Source organism: Pituophis catenifer, unplaced genomic scaffold, assembly GCF_029215685.1.
Source record: "Pituophis catenifer annectens isolate HBS135680 unplaced genomic scaffold, rPitCat1.0.hap2 SCAF_6, whole genome shotgun sequence".
Taxonomy (NCBI): Eukaryota; Metazoa; Chordata; class Lepidosauria; order Squamata; family Colubridae; genus Pituophis; species Pituophis catenifer.
The window spans coordinates 14,101,930-14,127,854 of NW_027256886.1; the positions used below are offsets into that span (position 1 = coordinate 14,101,930).

Consider the following 25,925-nt stretch of genomic DNA (forward strand, 5'->3'; position numbering starts at 1 on the left):
CCTTCCTATCCTGGGATCTTTTCCCAACTTCCCATAGACTTTCCAAAACTGCCAAGCAGGCGCCGCCGAGCGAGAGAAAGAAAGGAAAAGGAGGAGGAGCAAAGCGGGCTTTGAAAGGCGAAGTCCGGACGCGGCTCCACCTTAACTACCCCAATCCGAGCCCGCCAGGCCTCCCTCTCTCCACACAGGGACGGAGTCTCCCCTCGCCCGTCCGCTCTTTCTTTCACTCGTGCGAAACCCCCCAACCCCCAATATTTTTTTTTTTTTTGGTTGTTGTCCGCCAGCGACCACCATGGTGGCATCCGGCGGTCCCAGCACGGGCCAGACCTGCGGGCTCGTCCTGATTTTCGCCGTCCTCTTGCAATCCATCTGCGTGGCGATCACTTTCCTTTATTTCACCAACGAGCTGCAACAGGTCGGTGCGACGTTCATGGGTCCGTCTGGCGGGGGGGAGGAGAGAGGAGAGAGGGGAGAGGGGAAGGCTTTACTGCTTGCAAAACAGGTTTCTTCAGCCCCCCCCCCCTTACGCTTAATATAAATACATTACTACTTAATACCTGAATAGGTTAGTAGTATATTAATTTAAGCGTAATCATGCATTTTTACGCTTGCAAGAGGGGTCCCTTGGGATGCATGTCCTTTTGCAACTCCCATCGGATTTGCTGCAAAACGCACGACCCGATCTCTTTTTTTTTTTCCCCTCCCCTTTGCAATTTAGGTCACTACTCCAACAAAGCCCACGTTGCAAAGGATCGCTCGCTCAATGCACCGCGAATACTTTTCAATACTCTTCAATACTGAGAAAATACTTTTCTCAGCTGCTATTTCGTATCCCCTGATCTGCAGCTTTCTGGCTCTTCTCTCGAATCGGGCCTATTCGCCTCCTGCCCCGATGCTTTGTTTTAGCCAAATACAGAAGTTTCCTTCGCGGCCGACCGAATCCGCCAGTCTTCCCTTTCTTTCCTTATCCACAAACGATATAAACTTGTTTCTTACTCTAGACTAGAGTAATAAACCCATAAAGCCCAGCACGAGGATTAAATTGGCAAGAAACGTTCGTGGCTGCAGTGCAAGCAGGCGGAAATCCTTTATACGGTTTTTTGCCCGGTTTTTTTTTTGTAGGGGAAGGGGGAGACAAGTCAATGGCGGGAGATGGTCTTTGGTTTTAGCGGGATTGAACTAACCAAGGTTTTGCTGTTACTGTACTTATTTGCAAAGAAACGGTGCAGCGCCTGCAAGTCCTATGCTCCAAACAAATGCACAGCGCCTGCTGCCTCCTGTCCTGTGTTTCAGCTAAACGTGCATTAAAGAATACGACTCAGAACTAACCATGTTTAAAAAAAAAAAACAGGCAGCCATTTCTTTCCCCTCACGCCTCACCCGAGAGGGTTAAAAACTTCACAAAAGGCTGCAAAACGATCGGCCTTTGTTTACCTCAGTTTTAAAAGTGGGCTCTCTTTGTCTTCCTGGGTTTTTGTGCCATACATACATACATTGGCTTCTGGTGTGAGATTTGAACTCTTTACAGAACCATGGAGTTCGTGTTGGGCTGGGTTGGTATAATGCAGAGTTTCCTAAACTTGGCAACCCCCAACTCCCAGAATTCCCCAGCCAAGCGTGTTGGGAAAGTTTGAGAAACAAGTTTGAAAAACCGCTGGTATGGTGCCTACTCAGCACTTCAGAGCACAATCTCTGTGGGCTTGGTTTGTTTTCTTAGTGGGTTTTCTTTTCAAAAAACAAACAAACGCTGGGAGAATGGTATCTACCCATTGGGCATTCCAGCGAGATAAGATTTCTATTTCTGCACCAAAAGGCAGTATACAGTAATTTCTTCCTACCAACCGGTCCTAACTGAATTTCCCTGAAGCAGTTCCAGTCTCATCTTGCAACATTCATCTTGTATGTTTAAAAGTTGTTGTATTGCACAGGTCTGGCTGCTAAATTACTTTGCCAAAGTTCTGGATTTTCTATGGGGGAAAGTTGAATGTTTCACTTCTCCACTTTGAAAAATAAAACAATTACTAACCAAAGCAGAAAGTGAGCCTTTATTATATATATATATTACTGCATGGAAAAGTTTAAAAGAAAAATAATGGTTAAAAAATGCTGTTTAACTCCTGTAGGACTGATTCCAGAGGAATAGTTACAGATGAAACTAAATCAGCCCTCCCACAAGCCCATTCTGTTATTTAGGCAAGGGGAAGAAGGGGCTAAGCTTGCATTTGGCTTCTTCCTTTCACTCATTTCCACAATTCAGACACATTTCCTGCAACCAGCTGATCAGGAAGAGCAAGGGAGTTGCCCATCCTGCCTACTTCCATGCTTTTCTCAGTGGTTTTTCTAAACCATTGGCTGGATTCACACATTGCTTTTGTTTTACTGGATCCTGGCTTGTTGAAGAAGGCAGGAGATCCTGTGGTACTCTGGATGCTCAAGTATAAAGGGCATTTTGCAGACCCCCGCCCCAGTGCTGAAATAAAAAATAGTAGGATCTCTTATCTCAGCCCACTGAGGAGCAAATGGGGAGGGAGGATGCAGTTTGAGGCCCCAGCCCCTCCCTTTTCCTTGGTATTTAGGGGCCATTGCAGTCACAAATGCTGAATTGGGAGCAGGAAATAGCACTTTTGTCCTGCTAAAAACCAGTTTTACATAATGCCTTTTAAAAAGAACAAAGCCCACTCAGCTCTTCCAAGCCCAGGTAAAATAGCACATTAATCACCCAATGTTGCCCAAGGTGCATCTCCATTATTCCACCACGAACTTTTAGTAGAGCACAACTACCTACCTACCTTCCTACTTAACCTGAGTCACTGAGCAGATTAAATAAAATTGCCCTATATATTTGGCTCCAAAACACTGGGAAGAAATTCAAGGTATTGTGTGATACCTGTTACCTTGGTGGCCAACTAAAGAATGATGCATTTCTTGTTTGGAGAAAACTAGTACTCTTTATGAACAAAAGGTATATACACCTTATTCCTCCAGGGGTCAAAACAGGTATTCCTTGTTTTTGCCTTATGTACACTTTTCAACACTGGACTACCGCCTGTAACCTTTGGTCAGCAAAGGTTATTGTAAAATGTCCCAGATTAGCCTTTGTTATCTAAACACTGGAAGGTTGTTATTTTGCTGAAGCAAAATGCTCTGAAGTGGACTATGTTCCATGGCCAGGTTCCTGTTATGATTTGAAAGATTCTTTTGGGACTTTGCCAGAGGCAGAGAGGTTGGGTGAAAACCCAGCACCTTTACTCATGCTTAACCGAACCAGAGGTTAGTGAAATAAGCCAATATTCAGGATTTTCACTAGGTCAGAGGCTAACCAATGCAGCCTGTACTTGCCCAACACTGGAGGCTAAAATGTGGTTAATTACGTTTGCTTGCAGTTAACTTCAGTGGAATCTGATGAGAAATATACTATGCTGCAACATGCAGTGTCTTGCAGCACAAATATTGTTGATGCAGCTTTTGTGCTTGGTAATAGAAATTGATCTGGTGCATTCCAGGATGTGTTTAACAACATAAGCTCAAGTTACTTATTGTTCGTTTGCGTGAATTGATGTAAAGTAATTAAAACCTAGTTATGCGGGAGAGCTGTAAAACTAGATATGGCTGGGGAGGAACAAGAAGATTGAAGAGGGGGAAAAAAAGGATTATTTATCCTACCACGGTTACTTCAATCAAGTTTGTGGTCTCTCTCCATAGTTCTCTCTATGAACTATGAAATACAGGTAAACACCTCCCTTTATTTGATTGATGTGGAATTAAAAAAAACAGGACCCAAAGCAAATAACCCAGGCTCACTTCGATGTTTATTGTTCAGTACATACTGTTAGGGTTTACCTTCTCTCATAGTAACACACACACACACAGATCTAGAAAAAGACAAGCACTGATATTTATATGTTTCAAAAAAGGAGGAGAAAATGACGCAGGCGGGCATTTACGTGATAGATGAGCCTTGATTATTTGCTTTGGGTCCTGCATTCCACATCAGCCAAATAAAGGGGTGTGTTCTCATTTAAGAAGCTGTCTAAAAGCCCACTTCTGCTTATCTTCACACATTTTCCAACGAAAACAAGTTTGTTGAACTGAAGCCATTATTGTCTGAACATAATTTAACATAATCTAACATAATCTGTCACTGCATCGGAGGCATCCTTGGAATTATCGGAGCTTGGGTTGTAATTTTTCTTCAAAAGATAAAATTTTCAGGCTGTAATGTTTTGTAAAGAGAACGGTTTTAAAGTGCATCCAGTAGTAAAATGGGACTTCCCTTCATAGTACTCTGTTTCAAACAATCAGTAGATTCAATCGAACAGAACAGGAAGGGACCTTGGAGGTCTTCTAGCCCAACCCCTGGTCAACACCCCCCCCCCCCCGTTTCATTTAGCACTTTTGATGCCTAGGAGGATGGGATGGGAAGTTAAAACTTCCTGTGATTGTTCTGTTTTTAACTATTTTCACTACTCAGAGAGGATTAGAAAATAGGGTATTTTAAATTAAATATGAAATAATGGAAATCTATTTCGGTGTTTCTAAAAAATTCTTCAGACAGGCCTGTTCTATTATTTGTGTTCCTCCAGATGTTAGACTGCAATTTTCATAACCTCTCCCTGTGGCCACAATGGGAAGTGGAATTTAACTGAATTGTTGCCGTTCCTGAGTGGTGGAAGATAAAATTCAGTTTGTCCTGAAGCCTGCATTTAGTTGGACTACCCCTTCATCATGCAGTTGCCTCTCCTGATCTCCCCATTTTTCTTTCTTGACATCTGTTTCCCGAAATAACAATTGCTGAATTATCTAGGCAGAAGCTAAACCCAGCTACATCACATTTGCAATGCTTCATGCTGTGTGACTAACTTCTAATACTTCCCAAAATGCAGTTTCTGGGGAACTTTGTGGGTACCGGAGTACAATTATATAAACCCAGCATATCTTAAGAGAGAAGAAAAAATGTACAAGGAGGAAGTATTATATATAGTAGTATTTAACTACTATATAGGATTTATATATAACTAGGAGCTGTGGTGGCGCAGTGGTTAGAATGCAGTACTACAGGCTACTTCTGCCGGCGGTTTGGCAGTTCGAGTCTCACCGGCTCAAGCTTGACTGAGCCTTCCATCCTTCTGAGGTCGATAAAATGAGGACCCAGTTTGTTGAGGGAAATATGCTGACTCTGTAAACCGCTTAGAGAGGGCTGTAAAGCACTGTGAATTCTAGACTTAGAATAAGTCTAAGTACTATTGCTATTATTATTGATCATTGTACAATCAGCCAGATGTTCAGACTGGGTTTGGCATTTTTGTCTACCTAGTCCAAGGACCTGGGATAAGCAGATCTGGATGTTTGATGGTGTCACAGATATCGTCGCAGGATAGAAGCTGTTCCAAGTAAAGCTGCCTTCAGCAGTTGACTTACGGCAAATTTGTCAATGCCAGTGGTGTTCAAGTGGTGCTCCAGTTGTTTTGGGGATTGCACCCAAGATGCTATTGCTATTGGTTCTATCCTTGCTTGTCTTTGTCACAGTCTTTCTATTTCTATTTGTAGGTCTTTGTATTCTGGTCTTTCTCTTCTGTCTCCAGACACTGCCGTATCCACTATTCAGACTTTTTTGTCTTTCTTATCGACAATTGTTAGGTCTGAGGTGTTATGTGGCAGGTGCCTGTCTTATTATGATTGTTAAATTAATTTGCTGCCTATTTTGCCACGGAACTACTCTAGGCAAATATGCATTGCCAGACACGACAGCTTCCTGAGTATTGTGAAAATTCATGCATATTCTAGCTTTGAGAGGTGGAACTTGACTGCTGAAAGGTTTCTCATTGGCTGCTCACCTTTGAGCACTGGCCTATGACGATTCATTGTCAGATTCAAAATCTGAATAGTGGAATTCATTCTGCAAATGAGATGAGAGGACTTCACCTGCAATTCAGTTTTGTTTCAGGAACTCCCTCTAGTTTATTCTTAAATCAGACACATGGAATTATTCTTTGTCACTTCTACCTGAATGCCACTTTTGATTTGAATCTTAAACGAAACCAGGGCACACGTGTATGTCTGGGTTAAAATAACTTTTAATCTGTGGGTTGTAGGAGAAAAGAAAGCTAAGTTACTAGAAGGAGAGGTTAAACGTGTCATCACTTTGGAATCATTGCATTGCCACAAGAACCCCAACTCTACCTCCCCCCTCCCCGAATTCCATTATCTAGTCCCAATTTAACTTTGACTATTAGTTGGCTAGATTCTTGTAGAGATAGTCTTCAATTTAGGACCCAAAGTTTGAGGATTGAGCCCAAAGTTTCTGTTGTTAAGTGAAACATTTGTTAAGTGAGTTTTGCTCCATTTTACGACCTATCTTGCAACAATTGTTAAGTGAATCACTGCATTTGATAAATTAGTAACTTGTTTGTTAGGTAAATCTGGCTTCTCTATTGACTTTGCTTCCCCATTGACTTTGCAAAAGGTGATTGCATGACCTTGGAACACAGCAGTGGTCATAAATATGAACCAGTTGCCAAAGCATATGAATTTTGATCACATGACCATGGGGACGCTACAAAGATTGTAACTGAAAAATGGTCACTTTTTCCAATCAGTTGTAACTTTGAACAGTCACTGAATGAACTGTTGTAAGTTGAGGACTACCTGTATATAGGTAGCAATAATAAACTTAGACTTGGAATAACTTTATTGTCACTTTAAATGTACACTAATTGGCATACATTAAAATGGAATTCTTCTATGATTTGAATTCAACTAATGCTCCTGATTATTTGCTCCTTGCATGGGTATAGTTTTATCGCTAGACAATACCTTACTTAAGCTCTCCTATGCTCTCTTGTTTTTGAAAGCAAATAAAAAAGACATTTCACCTTTATAGAAAATATATCTTCGGTATAAATAGTATTTGATCCTAGTTCCTAATGCTGCTGCTTCTGGACCCCTTCCTGTGCCTCTCTTGCCCTGTGCTTTCTCCCCGCTTTTTATCTACTTGTTAATTGTGGAGGATGCTAGAATTGTTGTCTATCTTCATTTATAGTGAAAAACATTTGGATAATGAGACTATATAGATCTCCCCCAGATGTTTCTTTTCTTAGGATTGTCTACCGCCAGTTCAGACAATGAGACCACAGAACATAAACAGAAAGGATGAGTTTATCACTGGAGCCTACCTCCCACATAGAGCCTTTCAGCTAATGGCAAGTTTTGTCTTTTGTGAAATGAAAATAGCCCTGGAAATACCCAGCAAAAATGCAGCCTAACTTTCAGTCTAGAAATGATACTTCAGTGCACAGTTAACCTTTATGGGGAACCCCCCCCCCCCACTGTAGGTATCTTCCCTTACCTCTTATGACAATGCTTTCTTCCCTTTGAATTTCGAAGTTTACTGAGGCAATGGGGGAGATAGGTTCCCACAATTTCCACAAATTCATCTGTCAGTCACTTGGGACCGCATCTTCCTGTGGTTGTCTGCTTCTCTGAAATCTCTGGAGAAGAAACTGCAGAATTCATGGGTGTCATGTTGACAGTTCTGAAAAAAAAACCCTTACACATAATCTTTGGCTTTTGCACCCCTAATTTCCATTATTATTATTTTTAAATTATGAACTGTACCCATTCTACTTGTGTGTCTTTCTTGTTATTTCATCTGTTTTTAATGTTTGGGTTTTAAGATTTTGTTGCAAATGGCTGAACGTTTTGGGGAGTCAGCAGTATGCCGGGTTAAATAAATAAGCGAACGGGGAAGAATCTATTCCAGATGGGAAGCTTTGCAATTGGTGGGGTGTCAGAGAGTGATGGGTATTGAAATCTTGGAGGATTGATGTAGTAACATTGTGTGATGGTTCCTGCAGGCTGGCCTATCAATTTAATCTTCTGTTTAACCAGTTTAGGCTTTTTTTGGGGGGTGGGGGGCTAGATAAGACTTTTTCCTATCTTCAGGGCTGATGGTAGAGATAAAAAAAGTTTCTCACAAGGGGTTTTTTCCTGCATGATGTTAGAAAGAAAACAGGATGATGAAACAAATAGACGATGCACACAGTTAACTGGCTTCAGTTTCCGATTCCAGCGACAACTTCCTCCTTTTGCATAAGAGCAATACTGGCAAGAGAAACGTAGGTAGCGTATAACTTGTATAATCTATTTCTCTTACTTAGTCTGAAACAGCAGCCCATTCTTTGTGGGATAAACAGGTCTGTGTATTTGCAAGATGACCCTATTACCGTGGGATCAAAGCAGAGGCTGAAAAATGGCAGCATTGCAACAGGAAGTGATCGGGCCAAAAGAATATTAGGAAACCACCTTATGTAAATTAGGAACATCTGCTAGATGTTCCTGATTTGCACTCTGCTAGATGAGGCTTGGATCCACTTCATCCAGCTTTCTGTATCATATAGTGAAATCTGGATATATCTAAGAACCTTAGAGATAGGACAGGAAGGCAACAGTTCTCTTTCCTGGTTGGTTGGTTGGTTGGTTGGTTGGTTGGTTATTTATTTGATTTATACTTTGCTTTTCATTCAGGAGCATTAGATGGTGCACATAATAATTTCCTCCTCTTTTTCTCTTCACACATTAATAATGTGGGTGGATTGGATTGAGTGTGACTGGTCCAAAATTATCCATAAGATTCCACGGATGAAGATGGAGCAGAATCTGGATTTACCCACACCTACTCCAGTTCCTTAATGACTAGTTATTTGACCTATGTTGACAGAGGGGGGAGAAATTTTAATCTCCCTGTTTCACTTCGTGCATACTTTTATATACTGCCATGGAGTCTCCCTGGTCTACTCTTTAGTCTACTGGAAGACCTAAGCTGCACAATCCACTTTCTATAGTCTTTCTTCTAAAGGGAAAGCTTCTCTAATTCATGAATTTTTTGGTTGCTCTTCATTCCGTGTGTGTGTGGTTTTTTTTTTTTTAAGGTACCCTTATAAAGCACGATCATAAACTCTTTCTCCATTTGCCAAACTAGAGCCAGGGAAATATTTCCTTCTAACGTGGGTGGCTTTTGATCAAAGTCAGACCTAGGAAGTATTTGGATCTGGCAGTAGTTATGACAAAACTGTTCACCCAAGATTGAATAGGAATTCTGGCAACTGACAGTGAGGGAAGATTGCACTTTAAATCAGGACAAGCCAAAACAGAAATCTGAAGCAGGCAAGTCAGCAATGACTGCCTCTGCTGTCAGCTTTTGAAGGCCCTCAAGCCAGATACATTCAGTGGCCCAACCTTGTTGCTACCTGCTTGGCTTCCTTTTATCTTGCTTCCCACCTTCTTGCTTCTCAGACAGAAAGTCATTCAGCAAAGAGACTGGCGCCTTCTGCTTCTCCTCTCTAGGGAGAAGACCAGGGAGCCAATTATAAAGGCCAAATATAAGTCCGTGGGCTGTTATGAATGTCCCCATCTAATACAGGTTTTGACAGGTCTCTGATAACTCCAACCTGGACATTAACTCTATGGAGGTATTTGAGAAAAGCATAGCTGATTAGCATTGGGAGTCTTCCAAAATATAGTTAAGATCTGGGGGTGTGAAGATCATCAGGACCTGAAATTTCCTATTTCTGTCTTCCATCTTCAACCCCATCTCTCACTTCCATTCTTTTCATCGGTCACTTCCATTTCCCAGTTGTGAAAAGGCAGTGGAAGTTCTGGAAGCCCTGAAGTGACATCGGGCAATAATTTTAAGAGTCCATAAAACTAAATTCAAAATATTTGATATCCAGTTATTGAGATCATATATTGAGGAGGAAAGATTAGATACCCAAAATTATCTCATATCTCATTTGTTATTGTTGAATTTCACTATAGCAATGATTTAGAGTTTGGAATTTGTTTAATAGCCTAATGGGAGAAAATATGAAAAAAGATACTGAATCAATGGTTTTGTCCTTTTGCTCTTCTTTTGTAGAGGGCATTCAAAAAGTTGCACGAAGAGGTGCTTTCAAGACTAAAGTTGAAAGCAAACCAACATCTGTTCCTCTCATTTTGTAGACTCATATTTTCTCTTTCAAGTTATTCTACCCAAAGTAGAGTTTCCTTTTCAGTCTGCCTTGAAGTGACACTAAGGGATGAATTTAGGCGAGTGGTTTTGTCTGCTACTTGTGGCTCAGTTCTATAATACAGAAATGAAGAGTCAATTTTGGTCAACTTTGAGAGGAAGTTTGATGGTTTTTTTGATTTTATAGATTATCCTCTGAACATTTCGTACCTAATTGTCCATCTCAAAGAGGCTTCATTACAAATTCAAGAAATGTTTGCCACTGTTCAGAAAAGCAGTTTGTGCCATCTTCTTGTTTCATGGTGAGAAGCCCCCATACTTGTACAGATAATCCTTGACTTACAACAGTTGGTTTAGTGATCATTCAAAGGTACATCAGTACTGGAATAAAAATGATTTAGGACCCTTTTTGACACTTATCGACCGTTGTAGCATCCCCACAGTCATGTGATGAAAATTCAGATGCTTGGCAACTAATTCATATTTATGACGGTTGCAGTGTCCCAGGGTCATGTGATCACCTGCCACCTTCTGACATGCAAAGTCAATGGAGAAGGGAGATTCACTTTAAAAATCTTGTAACTAACTTAACAACTAGCGATTCACTTAAAAACTGCTACAAGAAAGGTCGTAAAACAGAGCAAAATTCACTTAACTGTCTCATCAACAGAAATTTTGGTTCAATTCTGGTCGTAACTCGAGGACTACCTGTACAGATTTTTACCAGTGGTGGAATCCAAGTTTTTTTACTACCGGTTCTGTGGGCATGGCTTGGTGGGCGTGGCTTGGTGGGTGTGGCAGGGGAAGGATACTGCAAAATTTCCATTCCCACCCCACTCCAGGGAAGGATACTGCAAAATCCCCATTCCCTCCCCACTCCTGGGTCCCGCCAGAGGTGGTATTTGCCGGTTCTCCGAACTACTCAAAATGTCCGTTACTGGTTCTCCAGAACCTGGTAGAACCTACTGGATTTTACCCCTGATTTTTACCCTTGTGTTTGAAACTTGATCATATGGCAGTGAGTGGAGCATCACGGACCATTGTACACATATATCACTTTGTGAGTTATGAAGAGGGATTGTTTCTGTCATTGATGGCCACCGTAACTCTATTTCTGGATAACCTGTAAAAGCACAGATTTGGATTGCATGAAAGTACTCCGAGCGATAAAATGAAAATAGAGATGGAAAGATGGAAACGGCAGGAGAATGAAAGTTATGGATAACTGTAGAATGTTACTGGGAAAGCGTGGAAAAACTCTGAATCCTGTCGATGAAGGAAAGATGACACCTTTCATTGATTTATGCATAGGTATGTACATGTGTGAGGTTGGTTGGGGCCACAAAAAGCTAGTTTAGAGTAAAGATGGAGGCACAGTTTCCATGTGAAGAATTTACAGATATTCTCCCTTTTAACTAGCGTAATGTGTAATCAATGACCTTTGTATTTTAGAACATCAGTTTTGAGGGATGCTTTAGAATTTATCTTGGGTGAACAACAAGAGGGGAATTAGTAGAATGGGCAAATAAAGACCAAACTAAACATACTGTCAAATTTGTTTTATACAGATTAGTCACCAGATGTAAACAGAAGAGCAGATGGATAGCAACTATGAAGTTGAAATGAAGATCTACAAGCAAGTTAACATGAAGGCTTCAGCTTCCTTCAAAAGCTGGGCAAAGTTCCATTATCCAGTATTTTCAAGGTTCTCTATAAATATCCATGATTTTTTTTTTTACAGTTTTGGGTAGAAGGTATAAACGGGTTGTTACAAATAGTATGTTTTTTCCTTGTAACTTTGATGAATAAAGTTTTTACTTATTTTTTGTTAATAACTTGGCTGTTTTGCTTATTTGACTTCCCTGAACAAAGTAATCTAACTTAGCAGTTTATAAATATTTCCTGCTGGTAACACCCCAAACCATTAATAGGTCATTATCACATTCCTCATTATAGCATCTGTAGAAAGGCTGTGCTCTAGAAGCCCATGCACTCCTGTCCAGCTACCCTTCCTCTCACTCTCTGTGAGATAATGGAATTCAAATAGTTTGCATTGAACAGAAATAAAATTTACTTATTGCTGTAAATAATAAGTTCCAGTGGAAGGTGAGTAGTACAAGTAAAGCAGGGGTGAAATGCTACCGGTTTGCACCGGTTTGAGCAAACCGGTAGCAATAAAAGCTACCGGTTCAGGCGAACCAGTAGTTTAAAAAGCTACCAGTATTTCCAATGATCAGCTGTGCCGTGCAATTTATATTTGCTAGAAAGCAGGAAATCCTACTTTGTAGCAAATCTAAATCGCGCGGCACAGCTGTTTCCCCCACCCCTTGCTGTTCCACTTACCTTCTTAAGCCTCCTTTTTCCGTGTGCGGCGTGCATTTGGTGCACACTGCGCAGGCAGCAAATGTAGCAAACTGCAAAGGATTTCACCACTGAAGTAAAGAATAACATTAGTGATCTTTAGTGGGGGAAAGGAAGGAAGGAGAGAAGGAAAGAAAGTAGAAGAGGATAGAAGAAGGGAAGGAAGGGAAAGAGATGAGAAGGAGAAGAAGGATTGTTGTAAAATAAGGGAGATGGAATGGTAGAAGAACAACTCAATATACTCAACTGAGTATACTCAAATTTTTTAGGATGAAGAATGAATTAATATGAAAGTTAAAAAGAGAATATGTATGATTAACAATTGATAAGAGACTGTACATTTAAGACATGTTTATGAGAAATAAAAAAACATTAAAAAAAACATTAGTGAGCTTTTAAAGCAGAGCTAAAGTTCTGTTCTAGATAAACATTTTGGGTTCCTCCTGGATTGGTCTTGGAACAAAAGAGTAGTTTATCACGTTGAAATAGCCTTGTATTAGGCCCAATCAAAAAAAAATCACAAATGAAAAACATTTGTGTTGGATTTTTTTTCTTCTGGGTGAATCTCAAACAGAACTCTGGAAATGGAATATTGGAATATTCAAGTCTCAAAAGTGTGCATGTTATAAATTCTGTATTTTGCTTAGTGCAGGAGGCCAAGTCATACAGTAGAATACCTTTCATGTTTGCATGATTATCACAACAGCCCTTAATGTATTTTTTTCCTTTGATTTCCCTTTTAAAATAGATTTAAACATACAATTAAGATCAAGAGCTGAAATTTAAATGGTCTGCCAGTTCCACACAAAAAGGGAAATATTTTAAGTTTCAAACAGTTGTCTCGAGATGAAAATTTACTGCTCTGAGCTTATTAGAAGTATTTCAATACTTCCGTTCTGCAAAGGGATCTACCATATTTTTTCGGAGTATAAGACGCACCTTAGTTTTTGGGAAGGAAAATAAGAAAAAAGCTGATAGGTGGGTGGATCGGCCTCCCAGAATACCCCCCCCATCAGCTGTTCCAAGAGGTGAATTTTAGCACAATTTCATTGATTGAGGTCCGTGCCTTGTTTGTTTGTTTGTTTGTTTGTTTGTTTTTTGCCTCTGAAGCTTCTGAAACAGCTTCAGACAAAAAGCCTCTGAAGCTGTTTCTGAGACTTTTTTTCTGAAGCTGTTTGGGGGCTTTTTTTCTGAAGCTCTGTTTGGAGGCTTTTTTTCTGAAGCTTCGTTTCTAATGCTTTTTTCAGCCTCTGAAACCTCCGTTTGTGAAGCTGGGTGGGGCTACATTCAGAGTATAAGAGGCACCCAGATTTTCACCCTCTTTTTTGGGGATAAAAGGTGCGTCTTATACTCTAAACAATGTGGTATTTGGAATTTAGAATACTTTCCAAAATGGGCACGGTGCATCCAGTAATTTTGGGACAGCTGTTGCAAACTCAAAATGTTTAACATGCCACCAAATAGTAGGCAGGATCAGGATGGAAAAAAATATGCAAGGGAGAAAAACATATTTTTAGCCTACTCTCACCTTAAATGGTGCAGTTTTTAAAGTAGCATTTTCCCAGTCAATTTCAGTAGAAAACCTACCATACCAAATTCAACAAGAAACTGAACTAGATCTGCAGAAGGTTATTGCAAGAGCCACATACAAGCTACCAGTTGTCCTTCTTTGACCGAGAAGGCCTAAATTTCCTCATAAATTCAGTAATTTGTCCATGAAGACAGTTTGATGGTTTGAGGCTTGGACTTCGTGATCAAACTGCATATCAAGATATTTCAAAGGCTCAGCTTGTAGAAATTCATGGGAGATCGATGCTGCTGTCCTGCAAGAGAGAATTTTGTGGTCCAGTAACTGTTTATAAAGATGGCTAACCTTCTGTGTAACCCATTTGTCATTTTGAGATGGTTGTGAGGGGGGAAAATGGCAGATGGAAGGAAAATAAGACTTCCTTGTTTTGTTCAACTTGTTTTTGTTTTTCATTGGATTCCTTGTTTTGGACCACAATGTTTTTGTTCCGTTGCATTATAATTATAGTGTTCTATGAATAAATTTGCTTTTCATTTGTGAAGACCTTTTGGGAGGAAGGTTCCCATTCTGTTGTATTTTATAGTACCCTATTTTCTTTCTTTCCTGATTTTTTTCCTGCTTGTTTTGTCTCTTAAGGTAGATGAATAAAGTTACATAAATAAAAAAATGTATATATTTAGTCAATTATTTTTCAGATGGATTTGACACCATTATGGGAAAGCCCCTAAAAGCATCAAAGACTACAATCTGAGGGAAGTTTATTCCAGATTCCTATTCCAGTGGGAATTATTAGGGCAGTTCTATAGTTTTGGACTTCTGAATCTTTGCCACTGGAAGCTGGAATTAAGGGCAATTGACATTTTAAATCAAATGGAAACTCCTGGGTCACCTACTTGGTTTAATTAGATCGGCTTTCTAGTTAGTTTGCACATACATACCTGTGATGACAAGTTTGATTTAACATAGTATGATTTGCTTCTGATCAGACGTGTCAGCCTGCCTGGAAAATCAAATAATGGTTGAGAGTTTTATTACAACCTGGGAATTTCAGCAAAATCACCAGTGTAGATCAATGATAAAACTGCTAAAATCCCCATGCAAAGGATTGTGAATGAATGCATCTCATAGTTGAAGTTTGAAATTTGCAGAAGAGGAAAGCAGAGATCTGTTAAGTCTCTGCGCTAGACTGAACAGATTGAACTGGGTTGATAGTAGCTTCCTGTTACCAGTACCAGCGGCTTGATAAAAAGAATAAAATAATGAAATCTGTTTAAAATGTAAACTGGGATTCTCTAGCAGCCCAACACCGATAACAAAAATGGAAGTTGGGTTTTTTTTTTTTTGGTGTCTAAATGTTGTATCCAAAATAAATATTGACGATATTCAGTTACTGTACTATTCTTACTGAATGTGTTCCTGCCTCTACAGTTCCATTCATTTAAATTAACACTTGGCTTCCCCTGTTTTTCTAACACAGCTCCGAGACACCTACGCAAAGAGTAGCTTCGCTTGCTTCACCAGAGAAAATTTTTTCCTAGAAGATATGGATCCAAATGATAAAGAAGATGGCGATCCCTGCTGGGAGGTCAAATGGCAGCTGTCGAGGCTCATTAAAAAGGTACTCCTTTTTTAAAATACCTATCAGTCTTGTGCCAAATGGAAATCAGGGGACACGGATTTTACTCCTTTCTAAGATTTACAGTGTCTGCTTTAATGGGATATGTCTGAACTTTCTGGGGTATGCACTCAAAATTCTAAAATGCCGATACTGCGTTTCCCCCAAAATAAGACCAGGTCTTATATTAATTTTTGCTCCAAAAGACGCATTATGCCTTATTTTCCAGTTAGGCCTTATTATGGGGAAAATATAGTATTAATCACCTCCTGCTGACGATCTTAACTGGAGCTTATTTTTGGGGTAGGGCTTATATTATGCGCATCCTGAAAAATCATGCTAGGCCTTATTTTCCAGTTGGGTCTTATTTTCAGGGAAACGGGATAGAAGGAGAAACAGTTGCATCAAATATTCCAGATTGTCAAACTTTAATGCTCATGAAAGGTATTTTGAGAGGGAAAAGGGCATCTGTAAAAATTGTTCTAGGTGATGTGTTTCTTTCTGTTGCTGACTTGAGCTTCTCCAGGGAACAAGTTACGGATGTGGGCATGGTGTCCCCTCTCCTTTTTTAAAAAGAAGTTTTCAACTTGGCTAAACAAGAAAGTTGTTAAATGAGTTTAGCCCCATTTTACGCTCTTTCTTGCAACACTTGTTAAATAAATCGCCTCAATTGTTAAAAGGTAGTATAACACAGTGAATCTGGCTTCCCCATTGACTTTGCTTATCAGAAGGTTGTAAAAGGCGATCCCATGACCCCGGGACACTGCAATAAATAAGAGCCACATATATATATAAATATCAACAATACTGGCTTCATCTCCATACACCTTTTACAGAAGAAGGTTCCTTAGACTATTCCAAAAATATTTGGGGGGAATGAAAGAATATAAATCCAGTGTTTGGATTTATGATGCTGCATTCTAATAATATCAGGAGGGGAAAAAGATAATTATATTTGTAATTGTAATTTGTAATTGCAGATGGTGGCCAAGAGTCGTGCAGAAGAAGGAACATCAGCTTCAACACAAGGTTGAGAAAGTTTATGATTAATGATTCATGAATGACTGCATTGTTGCATTGAGGAATTGAATGAGATATTCATGCAAAGACAGATTATGATGTAATCGAGATTATTTAAAGAAGGTGAACGTGGAGCACTCTGCTCTAGGAGGCACTTCTGTGTCTAACTGAACTGGTCCTTCCTGCATTATGCGTAAGTGGATAAGGAGATAATAACATTTATGGAGGCCACAGTCAAGCGGCAGAGCACAGTTTAATTTGCAGAAGGCCCGAAGTTCACTCTTCCTGTAAGTGATGGACAAAACTTCTACCAGTGATCCCGAGGAGATGCCAAATAAATACGTGGACATCTTACCTCAGCCACAGTAGTGGGGAAGACGGAAAGAAGAACCAAGCCATCACCTCTGCTGAAAGAACAATTCCATTGTGTTCTTCTTCAATGGTTTCCATTTTAACTAGTTCCCTAAAGTGCTAGACTTCCCTCATTTTCTTGCAAATTTCATGTTGCATTTTTTTTTTGGAGTTATACCTTTTTTATACTGTAGTATTAGTACTATATAGCCTCTTATAGTCTGACCTGTCTAAGGGAGCTTCCTACATTCCTTCCCATATAAGGTGGTATAAGCATCCATATATCTCCCAAAGGTGCTTTTTCAGGAGGCAACTGGATTTCCTTGTTTTTTCTTTTGAAGACATTTCGCTTCTCATCCAAGAAGCTTCTTCAGCTCTGACAGGATAGTGGGGATTGGAAGGATTTATGCTCCTTGCAGACAGCTGGTAATTTGCATCCTTTTAGAGCAGTGTTTCTCAACACTGAAACCAGTGTTTCATCAAGAGCCTTGATAGTACAGTGGTTTAATGCACCCTGTTATTAACACAGCTGCCTGCAATTTCTGCTGGTTCGAATCTCTCCAAGGCTCAAGGTTGACTCAGCCTTCCATCCTTTCTAAGGTAGGTGAAATGAGGACCCAGTTTGTGGGGGCAATAAGCTGACTTTGTATAAAATATACAAAAGAATGAAGGCTATTGCTTAACGCATTGTAAGCCGCCCTGAGTCTCCGGAGAAGGGCGGCATATAAATCAAATTTAAAAAAAAAAACAAAAAAACCTTGGAAGCTTGAAGATGGGTGGACTTCATGGCTGGGGGATTCTGGGAGTTGAAGTCCACTCATCTTCAAGCTACCAAGGTTGAGAAACACTGTTTTAGAGGGTCCCCTTCCATTTTCCACTATCATGTCAGAGCTGATGAAGCTTCTTGGGTGAGAAGCGAAATGTCTTCAAGCCCATTGGCCTCCTGAAAAAGCACCTTTGGGACAACCATGACCTGGATGACTGAGAATCTCTACAGGCAACCATGTATCTGTTTCATCCTTTCCTATAATATATATAGTATATAGCTAAATATTTATGGCAAGGGGAAACAAAACTACGACATCCAAATAAGGCAATACAAGACGCAAAGGAACGAAGAAGATTGGGTTTACCTGATACAAAATTATGTTTTGCAGCTTGTTATTTAGGTTGGATGAAAGACGGGGGGTTGCTGAGAAATAGAAGGACACGATCGGAGATGTGGGTGGCATGGATGTTTCTGGTATGACAAAGCTAAGGTTAACATAGATTTTAAAAAGTTCCAGGTAGGATATTAAATGTTGGCATTTCTTTCTATCCAGACAATATTTCTCTAGATACCATTGCAAGAGACGTACCTAGGAACTCCCGAGTCGCAGCTCATCTCACCTCAAGCAGAAGTGCAAGGAGAGCTTTATTTGTACAAAGTAAGACATTGCCTTATTCTGGGGGAAAGTGGCTACTGTTTAGATGAATGGATTTATTTCTTTTATAGATAGGTGGCAGCACTTGTCTGAGCTTGGAAGCTAAGCAGGATAGGGCCTGGTTAATGGTTGGATGGGAGATTTCAGGTAAGTACCTTTCCCATTGTTGTGGGCTGAAATCAAAATATATTTCAGGCAAAGGTGGAAACCACAGGCACAATAAAGCTGCTTTATTGCGTCCATGTAAACACCAGGAATCAAACTTGACAATATCCTTTTCCTTATAAGAAAGAGAAGAAGCTGCAGATTACATAGCAACTATAAGCAATTATAAGAGCCGAGATGGCGCAGTGGTTAGGGTGCAGTACTGCAGCTACTTCAGCTGACTGCTGGTTCAGCAGATCAGCAGATCAAATCTCACCGGCTCAAGGTTGACTCAGCCTTCCATCCTTCCGAGGTGGGTAAAATGAGGACCCAGATTGTTGGGGGCAATATGCTATTTAGTATACTGTCTTTGGTGTAAGCCACCCAGAGTCCTCGGAGAGTGGGCGGCATAGAAATATTATTATTATTATTATTATTATTATTATTATTATTATTATTATTAATAATAATAATAATAATAATAATAATAAAAATAAATTTAGAAATTCTAAATTTGTCGGACTTGAACATTTTGACTCTACAAAAAACCACCTTACTCGGAACAGCTTACATCCTCCGACGATACCTTAACAGTTCCTAGGTCCTTGGTTAGGACTCGAGCTGCTGAGCTATTAACCAGCCTCAAAGGCTGTGAATCTCACTAAAGATTAAATAATAATAATAATAATAACAACAACAACAACAACAACAACAACTCTCAACAACAACAACAACAACAACTCTCAACAACAACAACAACTCTCAACAACAACAACAACAACTCTCAACAACAACAACAACAACTCTTACAACCCTGTTTTTTGTAAAAATGAATCCGGAAAATGAAAGCAAAACTATATCAGGCAGACCCATCCCAAAAAAAATTAGTGGGCTTTTCCCAGGTAAGAATGTAAATCCTATCCATTGGACGTGATACTTTGAATTACATCATAAAATACTTCCCCTTCATGGATTACTGCCTTGTCGTGGCGAAGGGGCTTGCGTAGCTCGATGAAGCTATGAGTTATGCCATGAAGGGCCACCCAAGACAGACAGATCATAGCAGAGAGCTCTGACAAAACGTGATCCACTGGAGAAGGAAATGGCAACCCACTCCAGTATCTTTGCCATGAAAACCCCATGGACAGTACTAAAAGGAAAACAATATGATGCCAGAAGATGAGCCCCTCAGGTCGGAAGGTGTCCAATATGGTTCTGGGGAAGAGCAGAGGGCTAGTATTAGTAGCGCCAGAAAGAGTGAAGCGACTGGGCCAAAGCCGAAAGGACGCTCAGCTGTGGATGCATCTGGTGGTGAAAAGAAAGTCGGGTGCTGTAAAGATCTATTCTCCATAGGAACCTGGAATGTAAGATCCATGAATCAAGGCAAGCTGAAAGTGGTCAAACAAGAGATGACAAGACTGAACATCGACATCTTAGGAATCAGCGAACTAAAATGGATAGGAATGGGTTAATTTAATTCAGATGACCATCAGGTATACTACTGTGGGCAAGAATCGCTCAGAAAACATGGAGTAGCTTTCATAGTCAGTAAAAGAGTAGGAAAAGCAATACTGGGATACAATCCCCAAAATAACAGAATGATCTCAGTTCGAATCCAAGGCAAATCATTCAACATCACAGTAGTCCCAAGTCTATACCCCAACCACTGGTGCTGAAGAGGATGAAATTGGCCAGTTCTATGAAACCCGACAGCATCTTATAGAATTAACACCAAAAATGATGTCCTTATTATCATGGGGGATTTGAATGCTAAAGTAGGAAGCCAAAAGATAACCGGAATAACAGGCAAGTTTGGCCTTGGAGTACAAAATGAAGCAGAGCATAGGCTGATAGAATTTTGTCAAAAGAATACGACGGTCATAGCAAAGACTCTTTTCCAACAATCCAAGAGATGACTCTACACATGGACATCACCAGACGGTCAACACAAAAATCAGATTGACTATGTGCTCTGCAGCCAAAGATGGAGATGCTCTATACAGTCAGTAAAAACAAGACCAGGAGTTGATTGGCTCAGACCATGAGCTTCTCGTTGCAAAATTTAGGCTTAAATTGAAGAAAGTAGGGAAAAGCACTAGGCCACACGGGTATGAACTAAATCATATCCCTGATGAATATACAGTAGAGGTGACAAAAAGATTTAAGGAATTAGATCTGATAGACAGAGTGCCTGAAGAACTATGGATGGAGGTTCACGATATTGTACAAGAGGTAGCAACTAAAACCAAACCAAAGTAAAAGAAAGGCAAGAAAGCAAAATGGCTGTCTGAGGAAGCTTTGCAAATAGCTGAGGAAAGAAGGGAAGTGAAAGGCAAGGGAGGACGAGAAAGATACACCTAATTGAATGCAGAATTCCAGAGAATAGCTAGAAAAGATAAGAATGCCTTCTTAAATGAACAGTGCAAAGAAATAGAAGAAAACAATAGAATAGGGAGGACCAGAGATCTCTTCAAGAAAATTGGAGATATGAAGGGAACGTTTCATGCAACGGTGGGCATTATAAAGGACCAAAATGGCAGGGACCTAACAGAGGGAGAAGAGATTAAGAAGCGACAAAATTACACAGAAGAACTATACCAGAACGAACTTAACATCCCTGATAACCAAGATGGGGTGGTCACTGACCTCGAGCCAGACATCCTAGAATGTGAAATCAAATGGACCTTAGGAAATCTGAGCAACAACAAAGCTAGTGGAGGTGACAGTATTCCAGCTGATCTATTCAAAATCTTAAAAGTGCTACACTCAATTTGCCAGGAAATTTGAAAAACTCAACAGTGGCCACAGGATTGGAAAAGGTCAGTTTACATTCCAATTCCAAAGAAAGGCAAGGCCAAAGAATGTTCAAACTATTGCACCACAGCACTCATTTCACATGCTAGAAAAGTTATGTTTAAAATCCTACAAGCTAGGCTCCAGCAGTATGTGGATCGAGAACTACCAGAAGTACAGGCAGGATTTCGAAGAGGCAGAGGAACTAGAGATCAACTTGCCAACATACGCTGGATCATGGAGAAAGCTAGGGAGTTTCAGAAAAACATCTGCTTCATTGACTATGCTAAAGCCTTTGAGTGTGTGGATCACAACAAATTTTGGCAAGATCTTAAAGAAGTGGGAGTACCAGACCATCTTATTTGTCTCTTGAGAAATCTATATGTGGGTCAAGAAGCAACAGTGAGAACTGGACATGGAACCATTGATTGGTTCAAAATTGGGAAAGGAGTCCGGCAAGGCTGTATACAGATTGTAAAGAAGTATGGAAGCTTCTTGGGTGGGACTGCTAGCCTAAACAACTCTCAGAGAGTTGAGCTAATGAGCAGATAATCACCAGATAACTGCAAAGAACATAAATCCTTCTGTTCCCCACCAGTCAGTTAGAACTGAAGAAGCTTCTTGGATGAGAAGCCAAATGTTTTCAGGGGAAAAAAACAAAACAAAATTCAGTTGCCTTTTGGAAATATAAGTACCTTTGGGACAAGCATGACCTGGATGATTGAGAGTATCCATAGATAATCACATTATACCTTTTTTTCCAGTTAAAGGTTACAGACTTGAGAGTTTTAGGATACTTGGATGGCCTTGAAACACACATTGTGAGAGAGGGACAAACTTGTAAAGGGGATTTAGCATAACAACTGGACTTTTGGTTTTTCCCATTTCTTCACTGAGGGCTGCCTTTGCATGCTATGCAAATGTGATACATAACTCAAGACAATGTTAAGAAGGGGCAGACCCAGAGACCAATCCCAGCAGGAAATTTCTGGGGTTCCTAGAAGATTTTAACGAACTCGGCTCAGAACCTACCATCCTGGGCTCTCCACCAATGTGAAGTAAACATTTTCACATCCTAAAACTCAATGAAAAGAGAGTAGATGAATGCAGTCTGCTTTCCTATGATATTAGGCTTGTGAAACCTGGACTAAATTAAATCAATTTGCATTAAAATCAGTGGAGTGGAAGTTAATTATCCCTGCTCTAAGTTGTAATGATTTCACTTGATCAAAGGGTAAATACGAGAGTTTAGATCTAGCCCGTCATAATCCTTTTGCTAGATACTGTTAATTATTTAATGTTCCCTCCCCAAATAAAGGTGTAGGCATCATTATACATATTCTTGATGTATAATTTAGAGACTACTTGTATTGCATTTTTAAGTAAAGCCAAATCCTCTGTGTGGCCTATAAATACGCTATTTTTCAAAAGCACTCACAACCTTTATGTAACCTAACCCAAATTATACTATCTATATGCAAGACAAAGAATTTCTAAGGGGAAATTCAAGTGCGAATCCAAAGCAGCCCATGGAAACCAGCGAGAATGTTCTGGCGATAGAACATGGCCAGGAATATAAGATTAATACCAGGCCTGTAGAAAAAAAATAGCATTGTGCAGCTTTTGATGGCTCGCATGGTGTCAGATGGCCATGGGGGCAGAGAATTCTGGGAGTTGAAGTCCCAACACATCTTCAAAGCAGCACATTGGGAAAGTCTGCAAGTACAAGTAGTCCTCACCTTAATGACCACAATTGAGCCCAAAATTGACATTGAGTTTTGCCTCATTTTACAATCTTTCTTGCCACGGTTGTTAAGTGAATCATTGCAGTTGTTAAATTAGTAACAACTAAGCAAGGTTGTTAAGTGAATTTGGCTTCTCCATTGACTTTGCTTGTCAGAAAATAATCACATGACCCCAGGACACTACAATGGTCATAAGTATGAATCAGTTGCCAAGCATCCGGATTTTGATCATGGGACCATGGAGATGCTACAACGGTCATAAGTGTGAAAAATGGTCATAAGTCACTTTTTTTAGTGCCGTTGTAACTTTGAATGGTCACTAAGTGAACTGTTTGTAAATTGAGGACTACGTGTAGAGTCTTGGAAGAGAAGCTGGTTCAAAGCATTGATAAAACTTTCCATTTTGCAACTTGTATAGCAACAGTTATATGGGTCACTTTCCTTAATCCATATGAATGATGATCACACTTATATGGGCGTTGGGATTTAGGACTCGTGTATTGGAATAAAAGCTGAGTGGCGCGGTGGCCTAGAGGTGGAGCTTTCGCCTCACAATCAGGAGGCTGTGAGTTTGATCCTAGGTAGAGGCAGATATTTCTCTCTCTGGGCACAGCGAGAATATATCTGCTGAACAAAACTCCGCATTGGCAACAGGAAGGGCATCCAGCCAGTAAACACTCAGCTCCATTCAGTTGCCCAGACTCCACCCCGCAAGAGATTATGGGGTTGTTAAAAGGAGATGGATGATGATGATATTGGAATAAAAGCTGCTAAGAAGATGCAAAGTTTACATTATTTGCCTTTTTAAAAAAAGAGGTGGGATTTATTTAGCGTTTTACATGCCTAAACTATTTTATGCCTTTTTCAATCTATCACAGGTACCCCTATGAGAAACAATTTGGGATTTAAAATAATCTCTTGGCAATCTTCAGTGTACCCTTCCTTTCTTCACAATATATTGCTGAGAAATGGAGAACTTGAAATACAGCAACCTGGATTTTATTACATTTATGCACAGACTTATTTTCGTTTCCGGGAATCGGAAAGTGTTGAACCCAATGCAGATCCTGACTCAGAGAGCATTAGGAATCCAAAGCAGATGGTTCAGTACATTTCCAAATTTACAGATTTTTACCCAGAAGCCATCCTGCTAATGAAAAGTGCAAGAAGCAGTTGTTGGTCTAAAAACGCAGAATATGGACTGTATTCCATATACCAGGGTGGAGTGTTTCAGTTAAAAAGAAACGATAAGATTTTTGTCTCCATCAGCTATGTAGAATTGGTGGACATGGATAAAGAAGCCAGCTTCTTTGGAGCCTTCCTGGTCTCTTAAACAAAGATGAGAGAATAATTAGACATCCGTAAAGAAGTTGTGGAAGACCTGAAAGATTCTGCCTTCGAAGTACAGTAAGAAGTAGTTGCACTATCCACAGAATTGGATGAAGTATTTTAGTTCCTCTGTTAAGCACCACTGAGACCAGTTCCAGATCCCATTATCCAAATTCCACAACGAATGTTTGGCACGCTACAGATAACAAGACATGCTAACAAGCTGCTGTGGGTCCGTGAACAATCTTCCAGGGATTGGGGGTTTTTTGGTTTCGAACAGGAAAGTTGCATTTGATTTGTTTCAGCAAATTTCTGTTGATCAGATTATGCATGGAATCCATGCACCTAAGAAGACGCATTACAAGTGATTTCAACCTGTACTGTTGTGTGGGTAGTTGTCACCCTGCTGTGGGTTGCATTTGCTGAACCGACTCTGACAACAGAGTGTAAAGGATAAAGCAAAATAGATTCCCTAAATTAAGACTGTTTCCTTTTTTTTCACATCAGAATGGTGATGTTCAGAATAGCCCCTATCCAGAAAGGTAGCATCTCTGATCGCAAGAGAAGAAAAATCCCATATTGGAAAGCTGCATCCTAAACTCGCTTCCATCAAGGGGAACATTCATATACCTGCACCCCCTTCATGCAGCTTGCAATGGTACAGTCCTGAGTAGGCTGTACCAGGCAATAACTCCAAACAAGCTGTTCCTTTTGTGAGAATGAAAAATGTGAATCCCATTTGGAAAGAACCGGATTTGCTTCATGTTCCAATTGGGCCAAATGGATAAAGAGTCAGATTACTCTGAGGCTGGAAACAGGCTTCAGATTAGTTGCGCATCTCCTTTTAATGCAGGAACATTTTTTGTATGAAAAGATTTATTTTTAAGGTTTGTATTTTTTTTTTAAAAAAAAGAAAAGAAAATAGCATGCTAACAAAACCAGGACAGTCAAAGCAATTATTTTTTGCAAAGGTCCAGATGCAGTAAAATACAGACTGAAGTGAGGGATGTAATTTGGATGAGCCAGAGTGAATCAATAAATGGTGTCTTTTGTTCTTGTGAGAATTAGCGTTATCTTCTGTAGGCCACTGCTGAAGACACTTTAAAAAAAAAAAAGTAAGTAACTTAATTGCTGTAAAAGCAGTTAAATGTTTCTGAGAGTTTACTGTTTTATTCCACAAAGGTAAGTGACGGTTAAAGAAACTCACACTTTATTTAGAACTGGAATCACATAACTGTTCAATGCTGGGTAAAAATCAATTTATTTCTGTAATGCCAAATAGTACCAGGTTGGTATTTAGTAGCATTCACCATGTAGCAATATTGTTATTGAAATTGCTATGAAAATCTTCACCTGCAGCATGTTTTTTTTGCATTGTGATTGACAAAAGAGTTGCCAATTGTTTCTCCAGCTTTTACAGCACACCCCTTTGATGTATACAGCTTGGCGAATACCATTTTTCATGGCTCTTGTTGTGAAACCCTCTTTGCAGTTATTGATGTGGTTTTTCATGTGATCCATTAGCTCAACTCCTCTAAGGGCTTCCTATCTCTTTTTTGCGTAGCCTAGAAGGAAAATCCCACCCTAACTACAATTTTGCACAATGGGATCA

The 25,925-nt window shown here is 39.9% G+C and overlaps 1 protein-coding gene across 1 annotated transcript; it reads left to right on the forward strand.

Annotated features, from left to right (window-relative positions):
* Positions 1 to 201: 201 nt before the first annotated feature.
* TNFSF10 (TNF superfamily member 10) lies at positions 202 to 25,417 on the forward strand. Its single transcript, XM_070945278.1, has 5 exons — positions 202 to 415; positions 15,370 to 15,510; positions 16,488 to 16,536; positions 18,201 to 18,305; positions 23,863 to 25,417. Exons 1-5 carry the CDS (start codon positions 293 to 295, stop codon positions 24,315 to 24,317), a joined length of 873 nt encoding a protein of 290 aa, XP_070801379.1. The 5' UTR covers positions 202 to 292; the 3' UTR covers positions 24,318 to 25,417.
* The last annotated feature ends 508 nt before the right edge of the window (positions 25,418 to 25,925 follow it).

Coding starts and splice junctions, on each gene's coding strand:
- TNFSF10 (XM_070945278.1), top strand. CDS start 293: ATGGTGGCATCCGGCGGTCCCAGCACGGGCCAGACCTGCGGGCTCGTC. Junction 416..15,369: donor TCACCAACGAGCTGCAACAG/GTCGGTGCGACG, acceptor TTTCTAACACAG/CTCCGAGACACCTACGCAAA. Junction 16,537..18,200: donor AACATCAGCTTCAACACAAG/GTTGAGAAAGTT, acceptor CTTTCTATCCAG/ACAATATTTCTCTAGATACC.